General features: G+C 53.1%; 2 protein-coding genes and 1 long non-coding RNA gene across 8 annotated transcripts in view; 2 read left to right on the top strand and 1 right to left on the bottom strand.

Annotated features, from left to right (window-relative positions):
- The first annotated feature begins 2,833 nt into the window (after positions 1-2,833).
- LOC120410093 (laforin-like) lies at positions 2,834-5,592 on the top strand. The gene is made up of 4 exons (XM_039552939.1): positions 2,834-2,986; positions 3,144-3,289; positions 3,490-3,898; positions 5,249-5,592. The coding sequence occupies exons 1-4, from the start codon at positions 2,834-2,836 to the stop codon at positions 5,441-5,443; spliced, it is 903 nt and encodes a 300-aa protein (XP_039408873.1). The 3' UTR covers positions 5,444-5,592.
- Positions 5,593-9,455: 3,863 nt separating this feature from the next.
- RASSF7 (Ras association domain family member 7) overlaps positions 9,456-24,624 on the bottom strand; it is a 44,448-nt gene continuing 29,279 nt past the window's right edge. For 3 of the 6 annotated variants that reach the window (XM_019284751.3, XM_019284749.2, XM_039552510.1), the window contains exons 2-5: positions 14,337-14,490; positions 13,252-14,156; positions 11,965-12,133; positions 10,496-11,317 (exon numbers count right to left, since the gene is read on the bottom strand). In XM_019284751.3, the coding sequence (XP_019140296.1) occupies positions 10,899-11,317; positions 11,965-12,133; positions 13,252-14,156; positions 14,337-14,439 (1,596 nt within the window). In that variant the 5' untranslated portion in view covers positions 14,440-14,490 and the 3' untranslated portion in view covers positions 10,496-10,898. The other 3 variants (XM_039552511.1, XM_019284745.2, XM_039552512.1) reach the window with 3 other exon arrangements.
- Positions 11,317-12,086, top strand: LOC120410049. Its single transcript, XR_005601981.1, has 2 exons — positions 11,317-11,487; positions 11,629-12,086. It is a non-coding gene; the product is annotated as an uncharacterized LOC120410049 (long non-coding RNA).

The following is a 24,624-nucleotide window of genomic DNA, read 5'->3' as shown; positions in this document are numbered from 1 at the left end:
CGTCTCTCGGGGCCGGGAGCATCCTCGCGCAGCCCGGTCCGGCCCGTGAGGACACGGATCAGTGCTAAATACCTCTCGCAGACCGCCGCTGTTTTTTTCCCCGCTAACTACGCGTGGCTGGGCCCGACCCAAATGTTCCCGTCGCGCTGGGTGAGCGCACGCACGTAGAGGAGGAACGGCTGGTTTCGCGCTGTTCCATCAGCCGTGGGGCTGTGCCGGGGCTGTCCTCGGCTGTCCGCCGGCAAGGGGAGCTCAGCCCAGGCTCTGCTTGCAGGCGGACGTGACCCAGAGCTAACGTGCGTGTCCTCGCAGACACTCAGGGCATTGTCAGGAATCAGACGGGGGCCGAGGGAGAAAACAAGGTCCTTTTCCAGAGAACACAGAGCGGAGCAAAACCTGCGCCAGCATGGCTGCTGCCTGCCCGCTCGAGGCCTGCAAGAGGGGCGAAGCGGGAGGGGTCAGGGTGAAGCCCTGGTGATGCCCCAGCCGGTGAACACGCGCTGCCTCGTGTTGGAAAAGGCAAGATCTGCGCTGCAAAGAGGCAACTTTCTATCTGCACATTAGTTCATGCAGTGTTTGCCAGCCTTCAGAGATAAGATGGGGGCATGTTCCCCATTTGGATTCCTCCCCAAGTCCATGGGCACAGCATAGCGGCACTGGCTCTGCACCGAGGCGGGCACGATGGATGCTGGCCGAGGGCAGCCCGTGACGCTCTCCCGCCATCCGCGAATGCACTTCCCTGTCACTGCACACATCGTGGCTCTGGCACCGCCGCGGGGACTGAAAGCCAGCTCGGAACAAAGGGGAGAGCTGCAGGGCTGGGATAAGCGGGAGCTCTCCCCGGGACACCACCGGCCGTGTCAGCAGGACATTTCATCCCAGAGATTAAGGGCTGAGCCACGAACTTGTTTGTAGCTGGAGGGGGAGCGGGGGCTGAGGGCAAACCCACCAGCACTGTGGCAAAGCCCCCTGGGCCCAGGGCCTTGCCAGGGCAATAGTAACCCATCCTCTGGCCCGGGCGGTCTCGGCATTCCTTTAAAGACTCGGATGATGGCACCTCTGGAGCGAGGCCCGGTACACCCTTCACTCGGACTGCAGGAGAGCGCTTTGCTTGCCGCAGCACCACATCCTCTGCTCGCCGTGCTCAGCTGGCTCCGCGCCGGCCCTGCTCCATGCTGGCTGGTTTAACACAGCGGTCAGGGAGGTCCGAGCAACATCCACAGCTTGGCTGTGCCGGCAGCCAGCTGTGCAAGCACCGCTTCAAAACACACTCCTTCCTTGTGTGCTTACAGTCAGGAGAAGGATTTTTTTTTTTTTTTAAATAAAACCTGAAATATATGGTACTGCCTGGAAGAAGAGGGACTTGGTGGAGCACAGCAGCCAACAGCACGTGTGTCCTGTACCCTGTAGAGCAGCTGGCAGAAGCAGCAGTGCTGGTAGGGAGGTGTCGGGGCAGTATCCAGCCATGCTACTCCCCACAAAAATACCTATTTTGTAGAAAAGAGTATTTTCCATGGCTGTGCCTTCTTTTATGTTGGCTCACTCCCGCAGGGTGGAGGGGTCAGTGCGCTCCACGGACAATTTCTCTCCAACCCAGGCACCAGCCGTGTGATGGTGAAGATGTAAAATACGTGACTTTTCCCCTACGGCTGCTGGGCGAAAACAAAAACCCCCCACATAGCATGCACACAAAATGACAACAGAGACAGCCTGTCATTGTGCGGGCTGTCACGCAGAAGAGGGGCTGTCCCCCCATCCCCCCTCCACACCGGCAATGGGAGAGCAGAGCCACGGATGAGTGTTAAAGAGCTCCAGCAAAACACGTGAGGAAATCCTTTCAATGAGGAACTGCTACCAGCTATCAGGGAGCCCACGCTGGGTTTTGCTTCCAAATCTTGCTCCAGATTGCAAAACACTCGTCGGAGCCGGGACAGCTGATGCCGAGGAAGTTTTCACAAGGGATGCAGAGGTCGTGCCTTTTGCCGGACAGCATGCATTATCAGTTCGCCAGGGATGAGGCATATGGCTGCTGTTTGGTCAGTGGCCACATCCGCACCCGAAGTGTTTTTTCATGATCAACAGCAGTATGAATGAAGCGGGGGGTCACGACAAACGTGCCCGCTCCTCCAGAGACGCTCTGGTTTCCGACCTGTTCGAGGAGAGCATTTGTGTGACTTCGGGCAGATGGGAGCCCGAGCCTGCAGACTCGACGCCTGGCTCTCTGAGTCTCCAAACAAGGCTTTTCCCACCACGGGACAGCGCTGCGCCCCTCCATAAAGCTCTGTTTCTGGTGCTTGGCAAATCCTCCTTGAGGTGCACTAGAATTTTCAGCATTCCAGCCGTTTGCTTGGCTGCGGCTTGTAGGGTGATGGGCGGGAGCGAGCTCACCCCATGAGAAGGTGAGCGCTGTTATACTGAGGATGTACAGAAAACCTCCAACTGCCTGTCCCTTGGTGTTTTTTTTTTGGGGGGGGAAGTTGCTGGAAGCAGACTCCCTGAGCCGAGGGACCACCTCCACCCCCGGCACTGCTAGGGGCACTCGGGTTCGCCACACGCCCAACCCAGCGGAGAACAACGAGGGGAGGAAATACACAAAAAATTAATGTGACACCGTGACATTTGATGCAGCAAAGGGAGAGGGGGCAGTGGCGGGGGGGGGACGGCCGGGACACCCCGACTCTCCCCCCGCCCCCTCGCCCCGTCCCTCCCGCACCGCCTACGTGCGCCCCGACACTGCCCTGATGGCACGGCCCCGGCGGGCCGTACCACGGGCCGGGCTGCAGCGGGGGCGGAAAGGGGACGGAAGGGAAAAGGGGAGACGAGTGGCGGGGCCATGGGGGGCCAGTGGGGAAGGGGCTCCTCGCGGGCGGCGGCTGCAGGGCAGGGGGGCGCCGCCGGCAGCCGCCGACCCGAGCGGGGCGGCGAGGGCGGGCAGGGCGGGAGTCGGCGGGGCGGGGTGAGCGGGAGGCGGGCGGCGGCTCAACAGGTACAAATGGTTCCTCCCCGCAGCAGCAGCGACGTGCAGAAGCGAACGCGCCGCGCCCGCCGCTGTCACCGCCGGGGGGCGGGGGGGCCGCCTCCCCGCCCGGCCCCGCCCCGCCGCGGCCGTCGGCGGGCGGTGGCGGCGCCGCCATTGGCTGGAGCGGCGCGGGGGCGGGGCCGGCGGGCGGGCGCGCGGCGCCGCTATTGGCTGGAGCGGCGCGGGAGGCGGGGCGAGGGGCCGCGGCGCGCGGCGTGGGCCGGGCCGGGGCAGAGCGAGAAGTTGGCGGCGGCGGCGGCGGGAGCGCAGGTGAGCGGCGGCCGCGCCGGGGAGGGACCCCCGCGCTCCGGAGCTGCGGGGCGCCGCCGGCACGGGGCCGCACGGGCCAGCCTGTCCCGGGGGTGGGAGCGCGGAGCTGCAACCCCCACGCGCCGCGGAGCCCGGGCACGGCGTGGCTCCCCCCTCCCGCGCCCCATCCTTCGCGCTGCCCGGTGTCTCCTATGCTGCAGGCGGGCCCCGCCGCCCCCCCGTCACCCTCCAGGAGCAGGTGAGCCACTGACTAACGCACATTGTGCTCTCGGCGACTCCACTGTGCGTGTGACAGCGGCTAACCTGCTCCTCGGACATCACTGTGCGGCCGTCTCGCCTCCCCGGACCCGCGCCTCGAAGCCTCGACGCCCCTCCTGCCCTGTCGGCCACCCAGGTGAGGGGCTCCGGCGTGCCAACCCCATTCATCGCCACTGTCCTGCCTCCAGCGGCTCCCCATCCTCGGCTCTGCGGTCCCCCGATGCGCTGCCGGGAGTGCCCCAGGATCGGCCGCACTTGCGCAGGGGAGCGCGAAAAGATCGAACGCTTCCTGCAGCGGGGCTCGGTGTGTGCGGCGGGAGCGGAGATGGAGGGAACGGGCCGTGTCGGCATGTGGGTGCGAATAGTTGGTGGTAAAGTTGTTCAGGAGGGATGGCGTGCCCCCCTCTCTCTTCTCCAAAGTAAGTAAGTGCTAGCGGACTCTGTACCAAGTTAAAGAGACGCATCATCCCGGCCGGTGACGTCTTGATACCCGGTCAGTGACTAACTGAACTGCTATTGCCAAGGGTGTGTTAATAGAAGAAACTCTGCCTAGTATTGCCCTGGATGAGTCACATTTAAAGAGTGACTCTCTAGTCTGTTAAAGGAAAAGCAGAAACGAGCCTCACTTTCCTTTTTTGTTGCTGGTTTTTTTTTTCCATCCCACCCCTCACCTTTGCTCGCTGTTTTCTTCTTCTTGTGCCAGGGCTCTATTGGCGCCCCGGCCCTGGCTGGGCGTTTGCAAAGCTTCCCTGCCCGATATGCTGTGATGTCACGCAGGGGACTCTGACTTCATGGCCCTAAAGAACAGGAAGGCGAGCCAGGCAGGGACTTTTCCAGCCACCCAGGGTGGCTGTCACTAAAAACGGAGGAAGTGACGAAGCAGATGGCTTCTGCTACAAAGTTATCTCTTGTGATTTTTCGGCTGGTGAAGAAGCTGGGTAGTTGAAAAGTATCTTTTCTGAAGAGCAGCACAGCTTTATTGTCAGCTGAGATTCCTAATAACCAGCTAGGATTCACCACAGCCTGCTGAAGTTCCCCGACAGGGCTCAGGTATTCTACTCCTGGGGCTGGGCTCCTGTAGCCCTGGGCTGTTGTAAAGGCTTGATCTGAAGGAATTGGCAGTGCTCTGGTCAATAAGTAGTTAATGGCATGGCAGGCAGAGCAATGTCCTCTGTGTTGGTAAAGTGTCTCTCTGAGAAGTTTTGCCTGTCTCTATCTCTTCTTCATGCTCTTATCTGTCATTTCTGCCTCTGTGTCCCGGAGCATCTGCTCCTCACAAGGAAACTCAGCTCCCTCTGTGCTCTGTGTTTCCTTTCCAGGGTGCTCAAACAACTGAATTTACCCAAGATGCTTTCATGTTTGTTCAGAAATCGAGTGGGCCTTTTTTTTTATTTTATGGGGGGCAGGGTGGGGGCAGACAAGTTTGCAGCTGTCTCAGCCCCGGATCGCTTTTTTCTTCCCTTGCTGCACCTACAGCATCTTCCCACTGCTGGTCTCGAAGGCAGGAGCACAGTGTAGCCACGTGGAGAGAGGGAAGGAGGGAGGGAGGGAAAGCTGGTGCAAAATCCACCTGTGTACAAGTGTGTCTGAGAGCTGAAACTGAAGGCCACAGTCCCCCACCACCTCATTTTATAGGTGACCATGCATGTAACAAACCTCTGTCTGAAAATGAAGGTGCTTTGTTTCTTTTTGAATAAACAGCCCTGCGTTTGGGACTGTGCTGGCTGGCGACTTAACCCCAGGAGGTGCTGCTGGCAGGAGCAGCTCTGCAGGTCGTCTGGCAAGACTTGTCCCAGTTCCCATGAGCAGCACTATGGTATGAATGCTTCAGACTTCCTGCTACCTATGGAACCATCCTGTTCAGCTTCAGTAAGCAAAAGGAAGGGGTTGAAGTGAAGTTTGTTTGGTTTTGCCTTTTTTGTGTGTGTCTCCAGTAAGTGGGGGGAGCATACAGCTCAATTCCTGTTTTTAACATTCTTGTGGCATGATTCTAAACTAACCTGCTGTGCTGTCACCTGAAGTCTTCAATAAATGTGCAAAACCAATGTTTGGGTGCTGATTACTGTAGTCCAGGGCATCAGACCAGCTGAAGAGGAAAGCCATGCCTTCTCAGTGATGTGTCTGATTGCACTGCATTCCTGGTTCCTCCCAATCTCTCTTACTTTGTGTCTGTGGCCAGTGAAGGTGGCTTGAAAAGGAGAGCAGAAGGATGCGACCTGGTTGTCCCTCAAGCAGAAAGCCTAGCATCAGTCCTTCCCTCCCGGCCTAGCCCCAGGGTGCTCCTGAGCCACGAGAAAATACACCAGGGTTGCGATGCCCCTTGGTTTCATGTTTTTCAGTAGCTAATAAACAGATTTGTAAGATGGTACTTAGCTTGGTTAGAAGAGTAATCATGTGCTTATGCTCAGAACTGTGAGATTTTTGGTGAGAGGCAGGGGAGTGCCTTACAGGAGGGGAAGATGCTGAATTTCAGGCCTGTTGAGCTGAAGGGACTCTCTGTGCTCCTCAACGATTTTGTGTTTCTGCACTCCATGGAGGGAAGAGAACAGGCCTTACTCTTCAAGCACCACGCTAAGAAGTGCCTGTTGTGTTCTGTCCGTAACATGTCCCAGTGTCAGGTGAGCCTCACCAAAGAAGCAAGCTGCCCTATGAGGAATAGAAGCAGTACATGAATTGTTTAAGAGGAAGTCAGTTGGTTAAATGCAAGCAGGGACTTATATAATACATCCTAAAAAAAAAAAAAAAAAAAAAAAAAAAAGATTTCTGCTGGCAGGAGGTTCCGTTGGGAGAGAAACTTGCTCATCCATAAACAAGAAAATTTCCCAGCCTCCTCTAGTGCTTTATGATTTTTTTTTCCAGGGCAAGGTAGAGTACAATCAGTCTGTACTCTGAGATGGAGAAAGAAAAATCACCATAGGAGAGCTGACAATGCTCCCTGCATGGACACACATGCCAGTTCAAACAGCTCTTCTTCATCTGCAGTGAGCTACGCTGGTAGAAGCTGTGCATCCAGGAGCAAGCAGCAGAGCATCTGTACACCACTTGGGGAGCAAAACCAACAGGCATTTTCTCCTCCAGACATTCACACCTTTCCTTATGTAACTGGTGCTGAAGTGTGTGCTTTAAAAGCTGCTTGCCAAATCCAGGGGCTGGGAGGCAGCACAAATGCTTCTAGCACTCTAGATTAAATTGAGGGGGGAAAAAAATCCAAACCCAAACACCCAGGAACTCGTACAAATGCGTAACTGTGACTTGGGCATGGTTCAAATGTCTGCAGCAGTGTTGCCCTAAAGAAACTGTACTGGCCTGGGGCAGCACTGGCACCCAGACCACCATGTGATGAGAATGGTGAGGAGCTGACAGTCCAGGATAGAGGGGGCAAGGAGCTGGGGGCCATTTTTCCTATACAATATTAAAAAAAAAAAAAAAAAAAAAAAAATCAGGTAGTGCAGCCCGGAAAAGGGCGCCAGGGAGACTGGAGGTGGCTGAAATACTCTCCTGAATGGTGCCTTGTGCTGACAGAACCTGCAGATTTATAAAAATAAACCAACAAAAAAGCGGGACTGCTCACTCGTGAAAAACAGGTATATCCCTTGCTTTGTGATTTTTGGGTGGCACTGGAACTAGCCAGGAGAAGCATCTGAGGAGAGAAGCTCTGAAGTCCATTCCCGCCCACTACAGGGAAGGAAGACTTGCCCACAGTGCCATGGGGACACGAGTCCCCACGCAGCCAGGCACAGCATCCTCGAGCCACCCTGCATGCTTGGATCCCTGCCTTGCCCGCGAGCCAGTTGTTCCCTCTCCAGTACGCGCCGTACGCAAGGCTTTTGGTTTGTTTTTTAAGGGAAAAAACCAATAATTTATTTGCTTTGTTTTAATCTCATAACAATGGGTAATGGTAATTTCTTCCTACCACTCTGTAGTGGCCTAGAAAAGGACAGCATCATCTCCAGTGTAGCAAGAAGGCTTGTCCCAGGGCATAAAATTTTAATTAGGAACAATCACGCAGCCTTGAAATGGGAATTGCGAGCAGCAAAAAAGTCAAACCATCAATAAAATATTCAATGGCAGAAATGTATTATTGACACAGACTTTAGAGCAGATAAAAGCGGGAAGGCGGGGCAGCAGGAGTGGGTATTGAGCCTCGCTGCGTTAAATAACAGGCGGGGACCCGTGCGCTCACCCAGGCAGCGCGGGCCCCCCGAGCCGGGAGGAATATAGGTCACCCTCGCTGGGGAGCTCCTGAGGTAACACATGAGTTTGATTACCACCTCTCCCCCACGTGCACCACAGCAGGGACAGAGGTGTTAATCAAAGTAATTTATTACCTCACACAATGCTGCTGGCCTAGGCAGCAGCTGGGTGATGGTTTGTTGGACACAAAATGAAGAAAACTGGCAAAGAGCCACAGTCTTGAGCTGAAAACAGTGAGGCGCTGGGTCACAGCACTCTCCCGAACCCCATGCCTAGTTATCAGACTTCAATGGGGGACACAGTCAAGTTACATACTCTATCTCTTACCCACGCAACTGTTCCAAATCCCGAATGCCAGCCAAGGGGCAACAGCTGAAGGGCCAAAATTTGCTGTGATATATGTATTTTAAATCCTTATTTTCCACACCCTCCCACACCTCCCTCCAGAAAAGACTGGTGCTGGTTTGGCCTGTGAGATCATGACTGAACCTGCAAAACCAATAAATAATATATAATCGTAACAGAGGGGGAAAAAATCCCCCACAAAGTCAGTGATTTGGATTAATTTTCTCTCCCCCTTTGGAACTGCCATAAGGGATGACCCTTTTCCCTTTAGTCCTGTTTGTTTTGCGGAAGGCAAGGCTACAAACGTAGCTCCAAAAAAGAAAGATCCAGTTTAAACATGCAGAGGTCAGTTTTTTGGGATATGCAGAGGATGTCCTGTAACAGCCTGAAATCTGGTCATGTCCAAGGCAAGTGGGTTTTCTGAACCCACTTTTTCCCCCTATAAGCAGTACTGAAATGCTCTTTACAATCTCCATCACCCTACTATTCACAAGGCAGAATCTTTAAAAACAAGAGTCCAAAAAAATAAGCACATGAAGCCCAAAAAGCAAGCAATCAGGAGAAAGTAGATGCAGCTGCATGGAACAAACACATTTTTAACTAATTTTCCTTGAGATACATGAATTGAGGAGGGTGAGGAGGAGCTTGAAAACAACCCGCCCGAAAAACCCGATTCAATAAAGGCAACTTAGAAATTGCATCTCCCCACTGTGGCGGCTCTCCAGTCATAACCTGAGACACAGCGGTACCAGTGGATCTCCCAACAAAGCAAACTTTAATCCTTTACTATCACTTGATCAGCCTGCTGGGCTGTCCTGGCACCTTGCAAATCAGCTTTGAGAGGGGAGGATGTCCTGAGAGCCCAGCAGAATCTCAGGGGAGATGGTGACGGACAGCAAGAGCTGACATTCCTGGCTGCTCTTATCCAGATGCGGACAAAGAGGCTTGGAGGCAAACGGGAAATTTCCCCTTACCTGCTCCTGTCTGCAGCCGAGCACCACTCCCTTCACCTCCTGTCCTAAAATGCTCCAAGCTGCTGCTGTGCATTATTAAAATGCTGCCATGTTTCATCCCAGAGATGGCCACATCTCACCGGAGACAAGCTGCATCCCCTGGTTGTAAAGCACTTCGTGATTTAAAAAAAAAAAAAAGGAGGGAGGAAAAAAAAAGCAGAAAAGAGCACTGTGTGCATAAGACTCAGTCGGTTATAAAATACTCACAGCTCTCATTCGGCAAATAGAAAGAGATGGCTTGGAAATGGAAGAGGCAGCTGCGGGGTGCACAAACCGCTCGGATGTGGCCGTCAGGCACTGAAGCAGGCGCCGGCAGGGACGGCTCACCCTGGCCACAACAGCACGCTCACACTCGCTTTGCTCAAATCCTTTCCCAAAGATTTATTGAAAATTGGATCTGTGGCGCACAGGATTTACATTTGCACAGAGGAAGCGGGGTTTCACGGTGAACGCTGAGCCCAAGTCACATCTTTTGCATACAATACGTTGAAAACAGGCTCGGGGATCTCCCCGATGAACTCATCCCCTCCCCAAACCGCTTTGGCTTTGCAATTAAAATACAAGGCAACCCACTGGGACAGATGAACAAAATGGTAACTACTGGCCATCAAGTAAAAAAAAAAAAAAATTAAAATATCAGGGAAATGTCACCAAGAGTATTTTGTTCCTGTTCCCCACTCACATCACCCCTGGGGAAGGGCTCATTCTGCAATTTTTTTATTTTAAAAAGAAGTTGAAAAATTAAATGGATTTAAGAAAAACAAGCTCCCGCTGTGTGCTGTCTTGAAGCGTGGTCCATGGCACCACGGAAAGTGGGTTTCTCCTACAGGTTTCTTATAATATACATAAAAAAAGAGGGGCCAGAAATTTGTCTTAAAGCTGCTTTTGTGCCTCCCCTGCAGCCAGTGAAGAGGCTGTTTGTCACGGCCCCGCTTGCTGTGACGAGTTGCTGTAAAATCTGTTAACTTGCTCCATCCAGGTGAGCCTCCACGCAGGTCTCCACTGCAGCTTCGCTCCCCTAGTCAAAGGAACAAGGACTTTTCCAAATGCACGATGGGTCTTTTGAGAAGGCTATGCAGAATGGATGCACTGCTGCTTTCTGTTGAATATAGAAATGGCTTAAAAAAAATTAGAAGGGAGTCGCTTTCATCCTCAGGGGAAGAGGGTTGTTTTGTGTCCTCAGTCTCTAGTTTTACTTTAAAGTCTGTAAAAATATTCTGTCTGGCCATCCACATCCATTCACAATATAAAGCAGTAAAAAAAAATATAAAATATATATATATATATATATATAATATGGTTTATTTATACAGTTACACTTTGAAGGCAATTGATCCTCCACTGCCTGGGCCCTTCTACCTCCAGATGCTCTGCCTGGTTGATACAACTGCAAGACAAGAGAAAAAACCACCTGAGCAATCCCACCATGGTGGGTGAACACCTGCAAAAAGGGGAGTGGAAAACAGGATGTCTGCGAGCACAAAGCCTGGACTGGGAGATGGAAATGCAGTTGCTGCAGTGTCCTGAAGGATGGAGGTGGATGGATTGGGCTGTGGGGAGGATGGCAGCAGGGCTTTGCTGAGGCAAAGATGGCGTGGGTGGGAGTAGGATGCCAAGGTGGAGGCAGCATCACCACGGCAGGGAGGTGTCCCTACAACAGCTCACTTTTGCTGCACCCAAAAAACAGGTGCAAGGTGACAAGAGAGTCACAGGAGGTAGAAAGGGTTTTGGGGTGAACTGGTCACTAAGATGGAGCAAAAGTAGCTCCTGTAAAAGACAGGAGACAAGTTCTCCCCATCCTAACTGAGCAAGGTCTTAACCCTAGGGGATACAGAGTGGCAGGACAGGGGATGAGAACCATCCTCCACAGCTCCTGGCAGGGCAGAGAGCCGGGCTGCCAGCGTGAGAGCCCCTGGCAGCAGAGCAGAAACTGCCGGAGTGTGAGCTTTGCGCTTCCTAATGGCATCTATAAATAGCTCTGGCCTCCCACCACCAGCACACGCTTGCTCTCTGCAGCCCATTTTGGGCAGCAAAAGCCTCTCCCCTGTTCCCACCCATCCTCTGCAGACCAGCTCAGGCTCCCAGGGCCCCACGAGAACATACGCACCCTCGGGGTTCAGGCTGGACACCAGGGGCTCCGGCAGGGTCCTGGGATGGCCGAGGAGCTGCTTGGTGCTGACCTGGGGAGGCGAGTCGGTGCCAGCGGTGGGAGAAAAACCTACAGGATGGGGAAAAACATCCAGCTCAGGCAGGGCTCGGCCTCCCACGCTCGCTGGGAACGGCCGTCGCAGTGCCGCAGGGCAGTCACGTCATCCGCTCCGGGTGCTCCGCAGGAGAAATGACCAGGTCCCTTTCCATGAGAACCCCCCGCCGCCGCCTCTCATGCCTGTGAGGATGCAGACAAGGCCCTGGGCACCACCCTTCCCTCGCCAAATACAGAAAGGTCTTTGGCGGCCAGAGCATGTCCCCACCAGCCCACAGCCCCTGGGGACTGACGCTGGCCTTCAGCCACCTGCCTTTTGCTTGCAGCCGCTGTGGTGACATGAGCGAGGCCTCGAAGGAAAGCTCCCTGCAGCCACCTCGGCCCCAAAAGCAGCAATGCAGGATCCGACTCCTGTGCATGTCTACGAGCAGCCCCCAGGCTTCAATGGGGAGGAGGAAGGAGCCCCAGGGCTGGCAAATCTCTGCAACCCCCTGGAGTGGTGAGCGACTGCCATGCCAGCACACAAACCCCCACCTGCCTAACCTGAGTGCCCAGGGGAGAACTGGTCAGCCTTGGGGCTGACCCCTTGGAGAAGGAGGCAGGGAGCGGGCAGGGGTCCCGCGGAGCAGCCCCCGCGGCCGAGCCAGCGGCAGCGTGCTGACCTCCGTTTCTCCGGTAGGCTGGCAGCTCGCACGGGCTCGGCTCCGGCTGGGCGTCCTCCTCGGACCTGGCCTGCAGGACGGTCACCGTGGCCCCCGTCTGCTGAATAAACTGCTGCAAATTACACTGCCTCAGCTCCTTATTTAACTCCTCCAGCTCTTGGGTCTGGGCCTGCAAAACACACACCGAGGGGGGGACAGGGTGAGCTGCATGTTCCCCCCATGCCCCAAGCCAGATTGCATTCATCCCCTGGGGCTGCTCCCCCGCTGGGGCTCACCCTGCCGAAGCCAGCAGAGGGGACCTCAGGGGTACTGTGGCTCGGTCGCCCCTCTCCGAGGGCCCGTAGGAAGGGGGGTGCCCAGACAGTGGGGACGAGAAGGCGTTGGTTTGGGAACAGCCCTGCTTTGCTGCATCTCCACAAGAGGGTGCGAGCAGCCATCAAACGGCGGCCGCCGCCGTGCCGGGAGATGCCAAACGCAAATGAGATGCTCAAGGAAAGACGCTGAAAGCATGGGCAGCCTGGGGAAGGCCCGGCTGGATAAAAGCTTCCCCGTTTTGCTCCACTAAAAAGGACCCGGTGGGTGGACGGCGGCAGTCATGCAGCCCCTTGACCCCCCGATGCTGGGAGGCTGCAACAGGCGAGCTGGGGGGCATCACAGCTCATCCCCAGAGCCACCATCTCCACACTGCACAGCCCCCAACCATGAGCTGGGGGGGCATCGTGGCTCAGCCCCAGAGCTGCCATCTCCACACTGCACAGCCCCCAACCGTGAGCTGGGGGGGCACCACGGCTCAGCCCCAGAGCTGCCATCTCCACACTGTGCAGCCTCCCACCATGAGCCCAAGCCCTGCATGGTCAAAAGGCTTTGTGCACGGGCACCATGGGGACCTGTGCTATCCCCTTTGTGAGTCCTTCATCCAAGATGACATTGACCCTTGTGCCAATGCCACCAACCCCACACATGGACCCCTTGCTCCAGCACCATTGTCTGTGCTGGAGCAGGGTGATGCTGTGCTCCCGGTGCACTGGTCAGCAGGAGCATTAGCCCAGACGCAGCTTGCACGGAGAGCGATGGGTGTGGGACCCTGTGCCAGTGGAACAAGAATGGTGGTGTCCCTCTGACAGTGATTACTGCTGCTGAGAGCTGTGCACCCAGCCCCAAGTTCACTGCACAGGTGTGGTAACCAACCCCACTCAACCCATTGGTCTAATGCGGCTGGCAAGCTGGTCCCACCCACCCCTGAAGGTCCTGCCACCCCATGGGGTGGCTCAACTCAGTCCTATCTACCTGCAGGTTCTTTTCAGCTTCCTCCAGGGCCTTCTCCACGCTGGCCAGGTTGCTCTCCAGCTGGGTGCCTTGCTTGACCTTGGCCTCCAGGTCCCTTTTCATTTTGGTGGCCATGTCCTCTAGCTCTATGGGACTGGGCACAGAGATCTCCTTCCCCCTCTTGGCCCTCTCAGCCATCTCCCATTGGATCTCCTCCTGCAGGGCTTCAGTCCGGACACTCAGCTCATATATCCTCTGGGTGTACTCCTCCAGGCTGGCCCGCAGGCTCCTAACCCGCTCCTGCCGCTCCCGCTCGCACTCCTTTTCCAGCCGGAGCTCACTCTGCCAAAACTCCTCCTCACCCAGCTCCGTCTCATTCCTCCGCACCAGTTGCTCCAGATAGAGAATCTCATTCTCCTGGCCGGCAACCCGGCTGCGCTCCCAGAGCTGTAGGTCCATTTCTAGGGTGTCCCCATGGGCCTCCAATGAATGCAGCTGCTCCTGCTGCTGCAGCACTCTCCTAAAAAGCTCCTCCTTGGAGGGCTGGACAATCCCACCACCCTCCAAGTCTATCCCATCCCGTGTTTGGTGCCTCCATCGGCCCACAGTGAACAGGTCGCTGGAGCCTGTAGGACCCAGGCTGAAGGTCATGGATTTTTTTGGCTCCCTGGAACGGGGTCCATCTATGCTGGTGAGCCTGGGCTTGATGGGCAAGCTGGCCCGGATGAACGTCCTCTCGGGAGCTTGGGGAGCGCCCTCCGAGGAGGGCCGCTCGGCCATGCTGGGGCCTGTCCGCCGCAGGATGAACTGCACGTCGTTGGCATACTGCCCGCACTTGGCCAGTGACTCCAAGGGACACTCCAGCGGCAGCAGCTGCCGCTCCTTCTCCCGCAGCTTCTGCACCAGCACATAGCGGCCCGTCTGACCTGCCGGGAGGAGGTGAGCACATCAGGTCGAGAAAGCAGAGGCCAGCAGGGGTGTGCTGAAGCTGCTGCCCCACAGGCATCCCCACCACCACAGAGCAAGACCTCCACCCACCCAAGGACTCCTCTTCCCAGGAAGAACCTGCAGATGGGGCATTCCCCCAGCAGATGGAGATGGCTCACCAATGGCCCGTGCCAGGGCGATGACCACTTCTTGGCAGGTGGTTTGCTCTGAGACTCCACACACGACCCTCTGGATCCCATCCACCCAGACCTTCAGCTCCATCCCCACGGCTGCTGGGCCTCAGGTGCTCTGGGTCATTGCAGGACAGGCTGCCTGTGCAGAGAAAAGAAACAAGGTTTCCATCCCAAGCCACTAACAAGGAATGCAAGAGGCTTTAAAAGCGGTGTCATTAAATCATCATTCCATGGGGTGAATCCTAGACCAAGAAGTTGTTCCCTGCCACCCTCTGCACAGATTGCATTTTTGCTGATGTTATTAAACACTGATATTCACCTGCAAAGAAAATACTTTTTTCTTCCCTCATGTCTGGACAGTGGGTCCAAATCTTCCCATGGTGGGAAACGATGGGGTTTGCATGCCTGTGTGGTGCCCAAAAGATGCCCAGGTTATTTCTGCTGTGAGCACAGACTTTTAATGGGTTTGCTGGACTTTCACTGCAATTTCTCTGACAATTTGACAGTGGCAGTGAGGGATTTTCTAAACTGCATTGGAAAAGGCAGAGGAACTGCTAGCTGCCTGCTTTTGCAATGATATAGAGGGAAGGTGCAGATAGTGCACATTTTAATCTTTTCATATTTACATCCATCTCAATTTATCAGAGAGGGATTAAGAAATTAAAATAAAGCCTCTTTCTGAACAAAAGCATGACTAAAGGTAGGGTTTGGGAGGGGGAGCCAGGCATAAACACCCATGACAAAGGCCAGGCTCTGACCAACACCAGGGCACAGCTCAGCTCCGATCCAGTAGCTACTACTACCTTAAAGTAACACCTGTTAGCCTGGGCACACCCAACTCCTGCTCTTCCAGCAGCTCAACAACTGCAACTGTCATAAATTTTAAAAAATTAAGCACAAGCTGTAAAAAACTCCAATATTTGAGCTTACAGTGTTTTCAAACACCGTGAAAAGATGTACCTATTTTCCCTGCTATAACACTGGTTCTGACAGTATCAGTCTTGTCTGAAAGCCCTGGATGGAGTAACATACGCAAAATTTCCAGGCCCTCCATCCAGGGGGTCACAAACTGCTTTCCCAACCTCACCTGGCTAGTTGCAGCCCCATCATCCCTCTCCTCCAGATGTCCCAAGTTTGCAGCCAGACCGTGAGAAAGCCTGACCTTAGGTTAAACTCCACTTCTTCATTATTTTTTGTTGCCTACTTGAGTAATCAAAGGGAGGGCTTGAAGGGTCCTGTCTCCGGTGACAAAGAATTTTAATCATGGTATGAGAAAGGCAAGGAGAAACCAAGGAAGACACAGCTTGGTGAGGACGTTCTGCGCAGGTGCCAGGTCCTGTTGGTGCCACCTCCCTGCCCACCTCCAAAACACGGGCACAGATGAGCCATTGCAAATACCTCGGCGCTGAGCTCATGTTTGCCTTGGCTGAGCGACCGGGGAAAACTGTGGAGCTGAAGGACACCTTGGGTTCGGCCCACCTCCCTGTAAGCCCCAAACCACTTGAATTTGCTAGATTTAAATTTAAAGCCGTGTTTTGGCACCACTCCTCAATCCTGTGTATTCAAGGCTGCAAGTGTCCACCGGCATGGAGCAAAGTCCAGGTGCCACTGCGGCACCACCCAACTCACTCTGAAGCCACTGTTGTTCACCACCCCCCAACCTCCCCCTCAGCAGCACCCTAACACCAAAACTGGAGCACAACACACCCCAGAGAGCACTCCCTCTTCACCCCACCCCCCATCCCTGGCCAGGGACCAAACTAGTCTCAAATCCACCTTCTTGCGCTGTGACCCAGTAAGGGGGTCAGGAGCTTAAGAATAAATAAGAAAAATAACCCAGCTTGTTGAGTCACACCAAACAGTCTCACCTTGCCTGCAAAATCCAGTGGCTGCTGAATGCTGTGGGCTGTGGGAGCAGGATGGCTGCCGGCACACGGGTCCCGAGCACCCGTCCGGGTTCAAACCAAGCACCAACCTCCAGCCCCGCCTTGGCCCATGTTCCAGGCAATCATTTACCAGCATGCAGCACACCGCTGCCAAAAAGCTGCAAGAGAGGCAGCCAGCTTTCCTCCTCATGTAAGAGAAACCCCCCCAAAAAGCAGCCAGGGCATATCCCCCACCACATTCTCCAGCACCCCAAAATCCAACGGATTTTATTGTTTCCTTAGATCCTTGCAAGTCCTTGCTGTAACCTCTGGGGGGGTCTTGGGAGTCATCTCCAGCTCGCTGTCAGATACAGGATGTTATCTGTCCCCTTGAAGGGTATTGTTAAATAGGGCTGGGGGCTGCTCCTTTCTCTGCCTGCCCTCCCCCTGCCTTCTGGGCAGGATCAGCTCCCACCCAAAACCAGCCTGGCTGCCCCTCTTCCCCTAAATCCCTGGCCTCACGAGGGAGCTGACATGATGAAGGCCCGTCCTTATCTGAGGGGACCTGCAATGCTCCTCGAACCCCTCAGCTCCTGCTTGGGAGGGACATCACAGGCTGCACTCAGCACCACCCTAGTTCAAAAAAACCCACCAGGCAATAAACCTAAAAACATTCACCTTGCCCCCAGCATCACCTTTGCTGTAACCCACTCAGTTCTTTACCACCACTCAAAACCACAGCAGCTGGGGGAGAGTCTCATTGCTCCACTTGCAAATAGACCCCTCTATTCATGAGTTTCTCTGCCGACCCCCTGCATTAATAGTGGGTGTCTTCATTACACCACCGGCTAGGAGAAATAATGGACTTTTTTTTGGGCAAGAATGACTTTTCTTGGGGAAGAGCAGCTTCTCAGCAGAAGGCAGGTTTCCAGCTGCCTCTGTTTGTATTTGCCCTAGGAGGTCACTTTGATCATGAACCAGAAGTGCAGGCAGCTGCCAGGCCCTGCCCCTGCCCCAAAACAGCACCAGGGAAGCCAGCAGGTGGCTGTGGGTGCCAGGATACATGACAGCTGCTCATTTTATTCTTATCCCCTCCTCACTATAGATTTCTAAATAATTTTTATTTGAAGCAGATTAACAAAATGACTAATTTTCTGTTCCCTTTCCCCATGTGATGGGTCCTAAAATTGAGGGTAGGGATGATTCATACCATGACTTCAACAGATTTCCTAACTGAAAGTCAGAATTTCAAATGCTGACGCTAAAAAAAAATTTTTTTAAAAAATTAAAAATCTCAGATCTTGCAGCTTTATTTTGATTCCTGGCACTGCTGTCTCCCAGCCTCCCTGAAACTGTCAGGCTAAAGAAAGAGGAGATGGAGTATTTCTGCATGTGCAGGAGGATACACATTTTGTTCCTGCAAACTGCCATCCTGATGGCTGCTGGGACTCATAAGGGTTTGGTGACCTCCCCTGGCCCTGAAATGATACACACCCAGCCAAGAAAATCGGCCAGTCACCCTTCTCACAGAAGTGAGGACCACCCCTGGTTTGTAGGGCCACCTGCTATGTGTCCTATGGGGTCTCTCAGAAGCTGAGACAGCACCTTCCAGCCAAGGACTGCAAGCGCTTTGCAAGAGCCTTTCTACTACAACTTGCCACACACAAGAATTAAAAAAAAAAAAAAAAAAAAATCCACTTTGGAAAAAATCCACCCATTTTGCACCCAACAGCAAGGCCTGCTGCAGCCCAAATCCCAAAGCACCCCAACCACCTCTACCACAGCTCCTGAAAAGGACCATCTGAGACCAGAATAGAGGTTTTGAGATGGGCAACCTGCCAGCATTAAGGTTTCACCCATTTTTGCAGGTTCACTCACCTCCCTCACTATGTCCACCCCCTGGCAGTGAGCTGGGTACAGGGCCAGGTGGCAGGAGAGCAGCACCACAGGGAAGGCTTCCAAGAAAGCCTAATTAAAAGTGAAAGGAATCCAGAAGACCAGCCTTTCGTGTCAGGGTTTGGACTGAGAGTAGAGTCAAAGTCTCACAGTTAATAAACTGCATTTGTACTTGGGAGCAGGCTGTGATGAGCCCGCCATCCCTGAAGCACCAAGGTGTCCATGGGGACCAGCAGCTTTGCATCCCTTTGGATGCAGTCCAGGAAAATGCTGGGGTGCTCTCAGTTGTTTTATTTCTACTTCGAACCTGACCCTCTGGCTCCTCTCCCACCCAGTGCCAGGGGGATGCTCATCCTGGCCGTGTGCAGACACACCAGTAAAAAAGCCCCAACCCAATGCATGAGTAAGCAGCAAGAGGGGAGGGGAAGGGTGGCCCTGTGCTGCCATCCTCCATGCCGGGGCGCTGGCAGGCTGGCTGTGACTCACTGCTCTGCATCAACTGCTGCGGTGACACATCCAGCAGCTATTTAATACTTCCTCATGTCTCTCCCTGCTTGAAGTACCAGGCCCAGCTCCTGGGCACCAAAGGGGAGATGGTACTTGCCCATCTGCTGAAACCTCTGGTGGGGCAGAAGTCTCCCTGTTACTCAGGTGACCAACACAGAGAAGATCCATAAATAACTGAAGCCTCCTGACAGCACCTGCAGCAGGCTGGAGGGGATGGAACATGGTCCAGGTTTCCCTCCAGACCATGAACTGTATCCTCCTGCTTCGGGACCCTCTTTTGGAGTGGCATCACCTGTCCTTGGCTGAGCTGTTGCAGGGATTGAGCAGCTCTGCTGGGCTTTCCATGCCATGTCCATCCCAGGACAGAAGGCGATGCTGTGGTCAGGGTTGACCAGCAGGGCCAACACTGAGCACGGATCAGGTACAGCAAGGTTTGATGCCGTGGCACTTCCCAGGCTGGAAGTTCCCATGCCGGGCAGAGATGACCATCCACATCTCTGAACAAGCTGTCCGTGCAGCAGAGTCTGGTAACCACCGATGCTCCCTGCCACCGCAGCTGGGAGCACCAGGCAAAGCCCCTGCCTGCAGCCACTTGGTGCATGACCTTTCCACCATTCCAGCTCGTCCTGAGGATGCTGGCCCCAGGATCCTGAAGGAACACATCCCCTGGCCCGGTGCAAGGCAGTCCAGACGGTCGCCTATCAAAGAGGGCAGTGTCCTGTCCATCACCGTGGGGGCTATCAGAGTGCGGGCGAGATGCTTGCACAGAGCTCCAAACTGGAGCAGAAAATGGGTTAACTTCATCCCTGCACAAAGAGTTGACATGGGTTAAACAAGCTCAAGAGGTGACAAACGAGTCCTGCCAGAGTGGTCACAGCCCAGAGAGGCAGCTCTTCACTCTTCCACTGTCACAGGGAGGGTGTGCAAGGGCTTCTCAGCCCCCAGGCCTAAGGAAGCCACCAGCTCTTACGCAAGGCAGCCACAAGCACCCAGGAGCAAGGAAGCAGCAGGATGGGGCTCTAATTCACGCCCAAGCAGCTTATTTAGGGGAAGCCATAATAACCCCATATCCTCAGTTCACCCATCATCCCCCATCCAGCTCCCTACTCTGATATGTTGCACCTGACAGAAAGCCCTAAAACTTAGCCAATTACCAAAATAAGTAATTTAACCTGATGGTGCACTTTTACCAGGGATGTATGGATGGACCCGAGCCCAAACACTCCCTAGGGTCTGCTGCCTTTCAATAGCAAACAGCTTCTGCTGGGGGCATCCTACAATACATAATGCACACTTGGCATCAGCAAAACTTACATCCGTGTTTCAAGGGCTTTTTGCACTAAAGGAGATCAAAGGAAAACTATGTCTTGTGGCATTTGCATGCTCGAGAGCTAAAGCTTGACTTGAGCCAGAAGTCACAGACCACCACCAAAATCCTCTGGCAGCCCATGGGGGACATGTCCCACACAAGGATCTTGCAATCTTGCAGGAACTGCCCAAAGAGACAGATTTCTGGAGAGCCATAAGCACCATGTCAGCAACCCCCCATTAAGAGAAAAATAGAGGCTTAGAGATTTTCTGCTCCACTTCCTCCCAAAAATTACAGACCCATGCTAACATGCCTGAGGAGGCTCGCCAATGTTGAGCAGGGCAGGAAGAGTCAGGGACAAATCCTGCCCAGGGCTGTGATGCAGGATGGGGATGGTCCTCAGGGTGATGGCCTTCAGCAGGGATTTAGGGGAGGGAGGCTCACATCATGACTGATGTCAAAGACACTCACTCCATCCTAACCCCACCTGTCAGGATTTCTAGTTTTTAACCCAAGCTTTTGGGCCTGTTACAGCATCAGATCTACATGGAAACTTCAGAAACAGCACTGTGAAAAAGCAGGGAAACCTTCTCTCCCTCTTAGACAAGTTAAGATTTGTGGCCATGGCAGGTCAGCATTGAGAGTCATGTGAAACATCAAGAATCACAGGCAGTGACATTTTAGGGATGATTACTAGTCAGTCCACCCCACAGATGAGCCACCAACCAAAAGCTCATTATAAATTAAAAGCAGCAAAAACACCCCTCCACCTACTGCACACACTCACATTACAGCGCTTCAGCCTGGAAGCGGAAGGATCATCTTTCACACCTTCCCGCATCGTGTTTCTCCCCTGCAGCACTAATGGTTATTGTCCATGGGGGGAGAAGAGCTGGCAGGGCTGGCTAGGAAAGTCTGCCCTAAACACAAAGGTTTGCAAGGGAACCATTGGCAGCACCTGCTATTCCCGTAACCATTACCGTCACCCCCAGTCCCACATGCGAAGAGTGACTTCATGAAAGCAGCTGGAAGTAAATCCGTAGTTTCTTCACAAGGGGGAGAAGAAAAATTAGCAAGCGTGTAGATTAGAGGGGAAAGACGAAAGGCTATTGCACTGCCATGCTCTTTTTTTCTTGTGCAGTTGTGTGCACCCTGATGCCATGCCCAGGATGGACCTAGCTTTGCCCCCAGTGCAGGGGCAAGACTAGGTCTAGGTATCTTGGGGCTCTAGGCTGATCTAGATTTGGTGCATCATCTTTAGGGGATGACTCACAATATAGCTCTTAAAAGGCAAGCTCTGAGGGGTATTTGCCAAAGCATCCACACAAACACAACCATGGCACTCATATGCCAGCAGGTCCAGAATGTCTGCTGTGTTCATCTTCCACAGCATTCAGTCATCAGCGAAAGCACAATGCAAGTTGTGAACATTGCCCTGTTATTACACACAGGCCATTCCCCATGTCAGAACACAGGTTATATTTGTCACCACACAGAACACAGGAGGAATCTTGAGAGGGAAGAGCCTGCTCAAGCCTTGGAAATACTCCTCCCCAGCCAAAGAAGAGAATTTCCATTCCCTCGCACGTTCAAGGATGAGACCAAAATGGGGAAAACCCAAGCAATGAGGTCTTTCTCCCAATGCCTCCAGAAGAGCCAGAAACGACCCTCAAAGCACAGCTTCCTTGAGATGCTCACCCAGTCCAGCCCAGAGGATGAGATGAGCCTTGGCAACCTATAATGCAAGTGGAGACAGACACTCTCCCTGTCTCCTGTCAAATTAATCAAGAATTTAATCTCCATAGGATTACAGGAAAATTCAGGCTCTGTAGCTCTCCTGCAAGTAGGACCGGGGACATAGAAAAGCCAAATGACCTACAAATATTGTCCCTCCAACCTGCCTTCCGTCCTCCTTTAGAAGTGCTGGTGTCAGCCACCAGCAATCCTCTTTCCACTCCAATTCTCCTCCTACAGGAGAGGGTAATTAACAAATTAGCAAATGCACAACTAGGGATAAACCTTCCAGATTTTATTCTCCATTTCCAGAATAACTTGCAGTTTCCTACCCTGCTTCAGAAAGCAGCCACATGTCAAGGACACACTGCTGGGTGTCCAGAAGAGAGGATGCAATGATGAATACGCAGGTGCATGCTGTCATGGATATTTATTTATAACTTTGTAGGATTAAAAAGGATTTTAATAACCCTTTTCAGAGAGCTGAATAGGCTCCTTTCTCTCACATACAGAGACACGAAGACAAATAAACAAGAGACTCAGAATGAATCCTGGCTGAAACCTTTGATAAGACCCTTGGGGAATTTAGAAGCCTCTGCTTTCACACTACCTGGCACATGACTAATTAGGTGGAGGTGCTATCAGTCCCTGCCTGAACCCACCCAGAGACAATAAGCTCTTTAAAGCAGTAAAATCACAGCATATCTCCAGAGAGGCAAGTATACCTGGGACATCCATCCAGGGGTACAAATCACAGTCCTACAAGTGATGGAAATCATGGCTGCATGACCAACTCTAATCCCCCAAACTGCCTTGCTGGACCTTTGGCTGAAGGGGTTTTAATGCCAGCAAAGGACTCCACCTCCTGCTCCATACATAGGTCAAGCACTCAGTGATACCTGAAGGACCAAAATGGGATAGGAACACATGCTGGGGACTGGGCCAGCAATCCTGCCTGCACAGAGTGGGAGACTCAATAAAAATATATTGTTTCTTCTGAAGCATTTAGGTGCTTAATCCTCATGCAACTAATGCTCACATGGGGTTGCTTTGGGGAAATACGTACTTCTGAACTTCCTAGCCTAACTTCCTTTAATGACCTCCCAGCAGGTCATTAAAAAGCCAAATGAATTAAAAGAGGACAAGACCAAATCCAATGTCTCAGTCTAGGCAATCCTCAAACTGCATTAAGGCACTCCAAAAAGTACTTGAGGAGAAGTAGCTTCGAGGGACAGCTAGTCCTCAGCATGCAGCATCTCAAAGATTCAAAGCCATGTTTCTAGTCCCTCCACTCCTGGGTCACAATGATGCTTCCTTTCCAGAGTGGGAGAAAAAAATGTCCTTTCCCAACATACAACGCTGAGTTTGCAAGATTTTTAAAAGACTAGAAAGAGCAATAGAAAAGGTCTTTAAAAAACCCAGCAAAAACCCTCAAACAACTACAGGAATCCCTTATGCACTAACACCTGTGCAGACACAGCTTTTTTTCCCCACTGATGGTGGGCAGGTGGGAATACCTTGGATCACGTATGATGTGGTACAACCTTGTGCCCAGGCTGGGTTAGCCCTGGGAAAGCCTCACAGAGCCACTCCTTTGGGATGGGACCCCAAGAACTTGACAAGCTGCCCTGAGAAAGTCCCATCCCAGAGGAATCAGGGCAGGGAATAGAGGAAGGAGAGATGACCTCAGAGCAATCCTGGGAAACACCTAACTTTCTACAGGCACACACCATCAAGCAAAGACCTGGGCATACTGGTCAAGACCCAGGGAGATCACGAGCTGCTTTCTGACAATTAAGCTCAGAGAAGAGTGTGTGTGTTTGTGTTGCAGGAACCAGCCAGCACCGATCACAACATGCAAAGAGGTCCACCCAGCATTCCCACTGCAATTATGTTTGGCTCTTAGCAAAACAGAGTGCTGACACCTCCAAACATTGCCAGAACTTGGAAAAGAGAATAAAAATTGGCAAGTGAAAACAGCAACCACAAAGCCTCCAAAAAAACCAACACAACCCATCTTTATTCTTATCTAGAGATGCCTATGGTGTTTATCTAACCTGCTGCACACCACCAGCTGCCTCAGGCAAGCATCCAGAGGCAGACACCAGCTCCCTGCTGCACACTCATATTTCCTGGGGAAAGCAATGTTCACAGCAGGAGTCACTAAACCAGCAAGAACCCTACAAGTGCTCTCCCAGTCAGACAGCTTCACAACACCATCTGGGTGCCAATGGTTTCCTTGGGCTGGCAGGAAAAGCAGGGAGCAAAGGGGAGCTGCCACTCACTGGGCTTCTCTGCCAACACAGAGAACGTGCCTGCAGGATGCTCTAGGTGCCTCCAGAGTTCCTGCTCTTCACAGGAGCCCAATGCTAGGTCTAACACCATGGAGGACATCCATGGAGGGCTCTGGATGCCAAAAGGCTGTTGAGAGCACTGTGACATTCCACTGTCAGTCCTCCCAGATATGCAGGAGGCACCAGGGAGGACACGGGAAGGTTGAGCATGTGGCTCCAAAGATGAAGAGTTTCAGCAGGACCTGAACTGCAGCATGGTTAGAAAGCAGTAGAAAAAACCTTCCCAAATTCAGATGGTGCTCAACTGCCCCAAAGTTTCCATCCAGCTTAGGGCTGATCCATCCATGTGTTTGGTTAAAAAGTGTTTCAGGTTATTCCCCCACTTTTTTTTCTTTTTTAGCAACAAGTTATTCTTGATGACTAGCCTGGGGCAGCTGGAAGCACCCCAACCCTCAAGAAATGCTGAGTCCAGCCCACAAAAAGCCAGATAATCAGCCGCTTTTAGGAGCTCCTGAACCTGGCATCTGAAAAATGGAAGGACATAAAAATGTTAGCAATCCTTTACAACAATAGGATTCTGTTAAAAACCTTCAGTGGAGCCACGCTTATGCTTTCATTTGAATACACAGGTTTACAAGGGCTTAGACAAGTTGGGACAGATGGAAGAA

The sequence above is a fragment of the Corvus cornix genome, chromosome 5, assembly GCF_000738735.6.
Source record: "Corvus cornix cornix isolate S_Up_H32 chromosome 5, ASM73873v5, whole genome shotgun sequence".
In the NCBI taxonomy this organism is placed as follows: Eukaryota; Metazoa; Chordata; class Aves; order Passeriformes; family Corvidae; genus Corvus; species Corvus cornix.
Note: the sequence above shows the minus strand (reverse complement) of the source record. Positions and strands in the feature narration are given on the sequence as shown.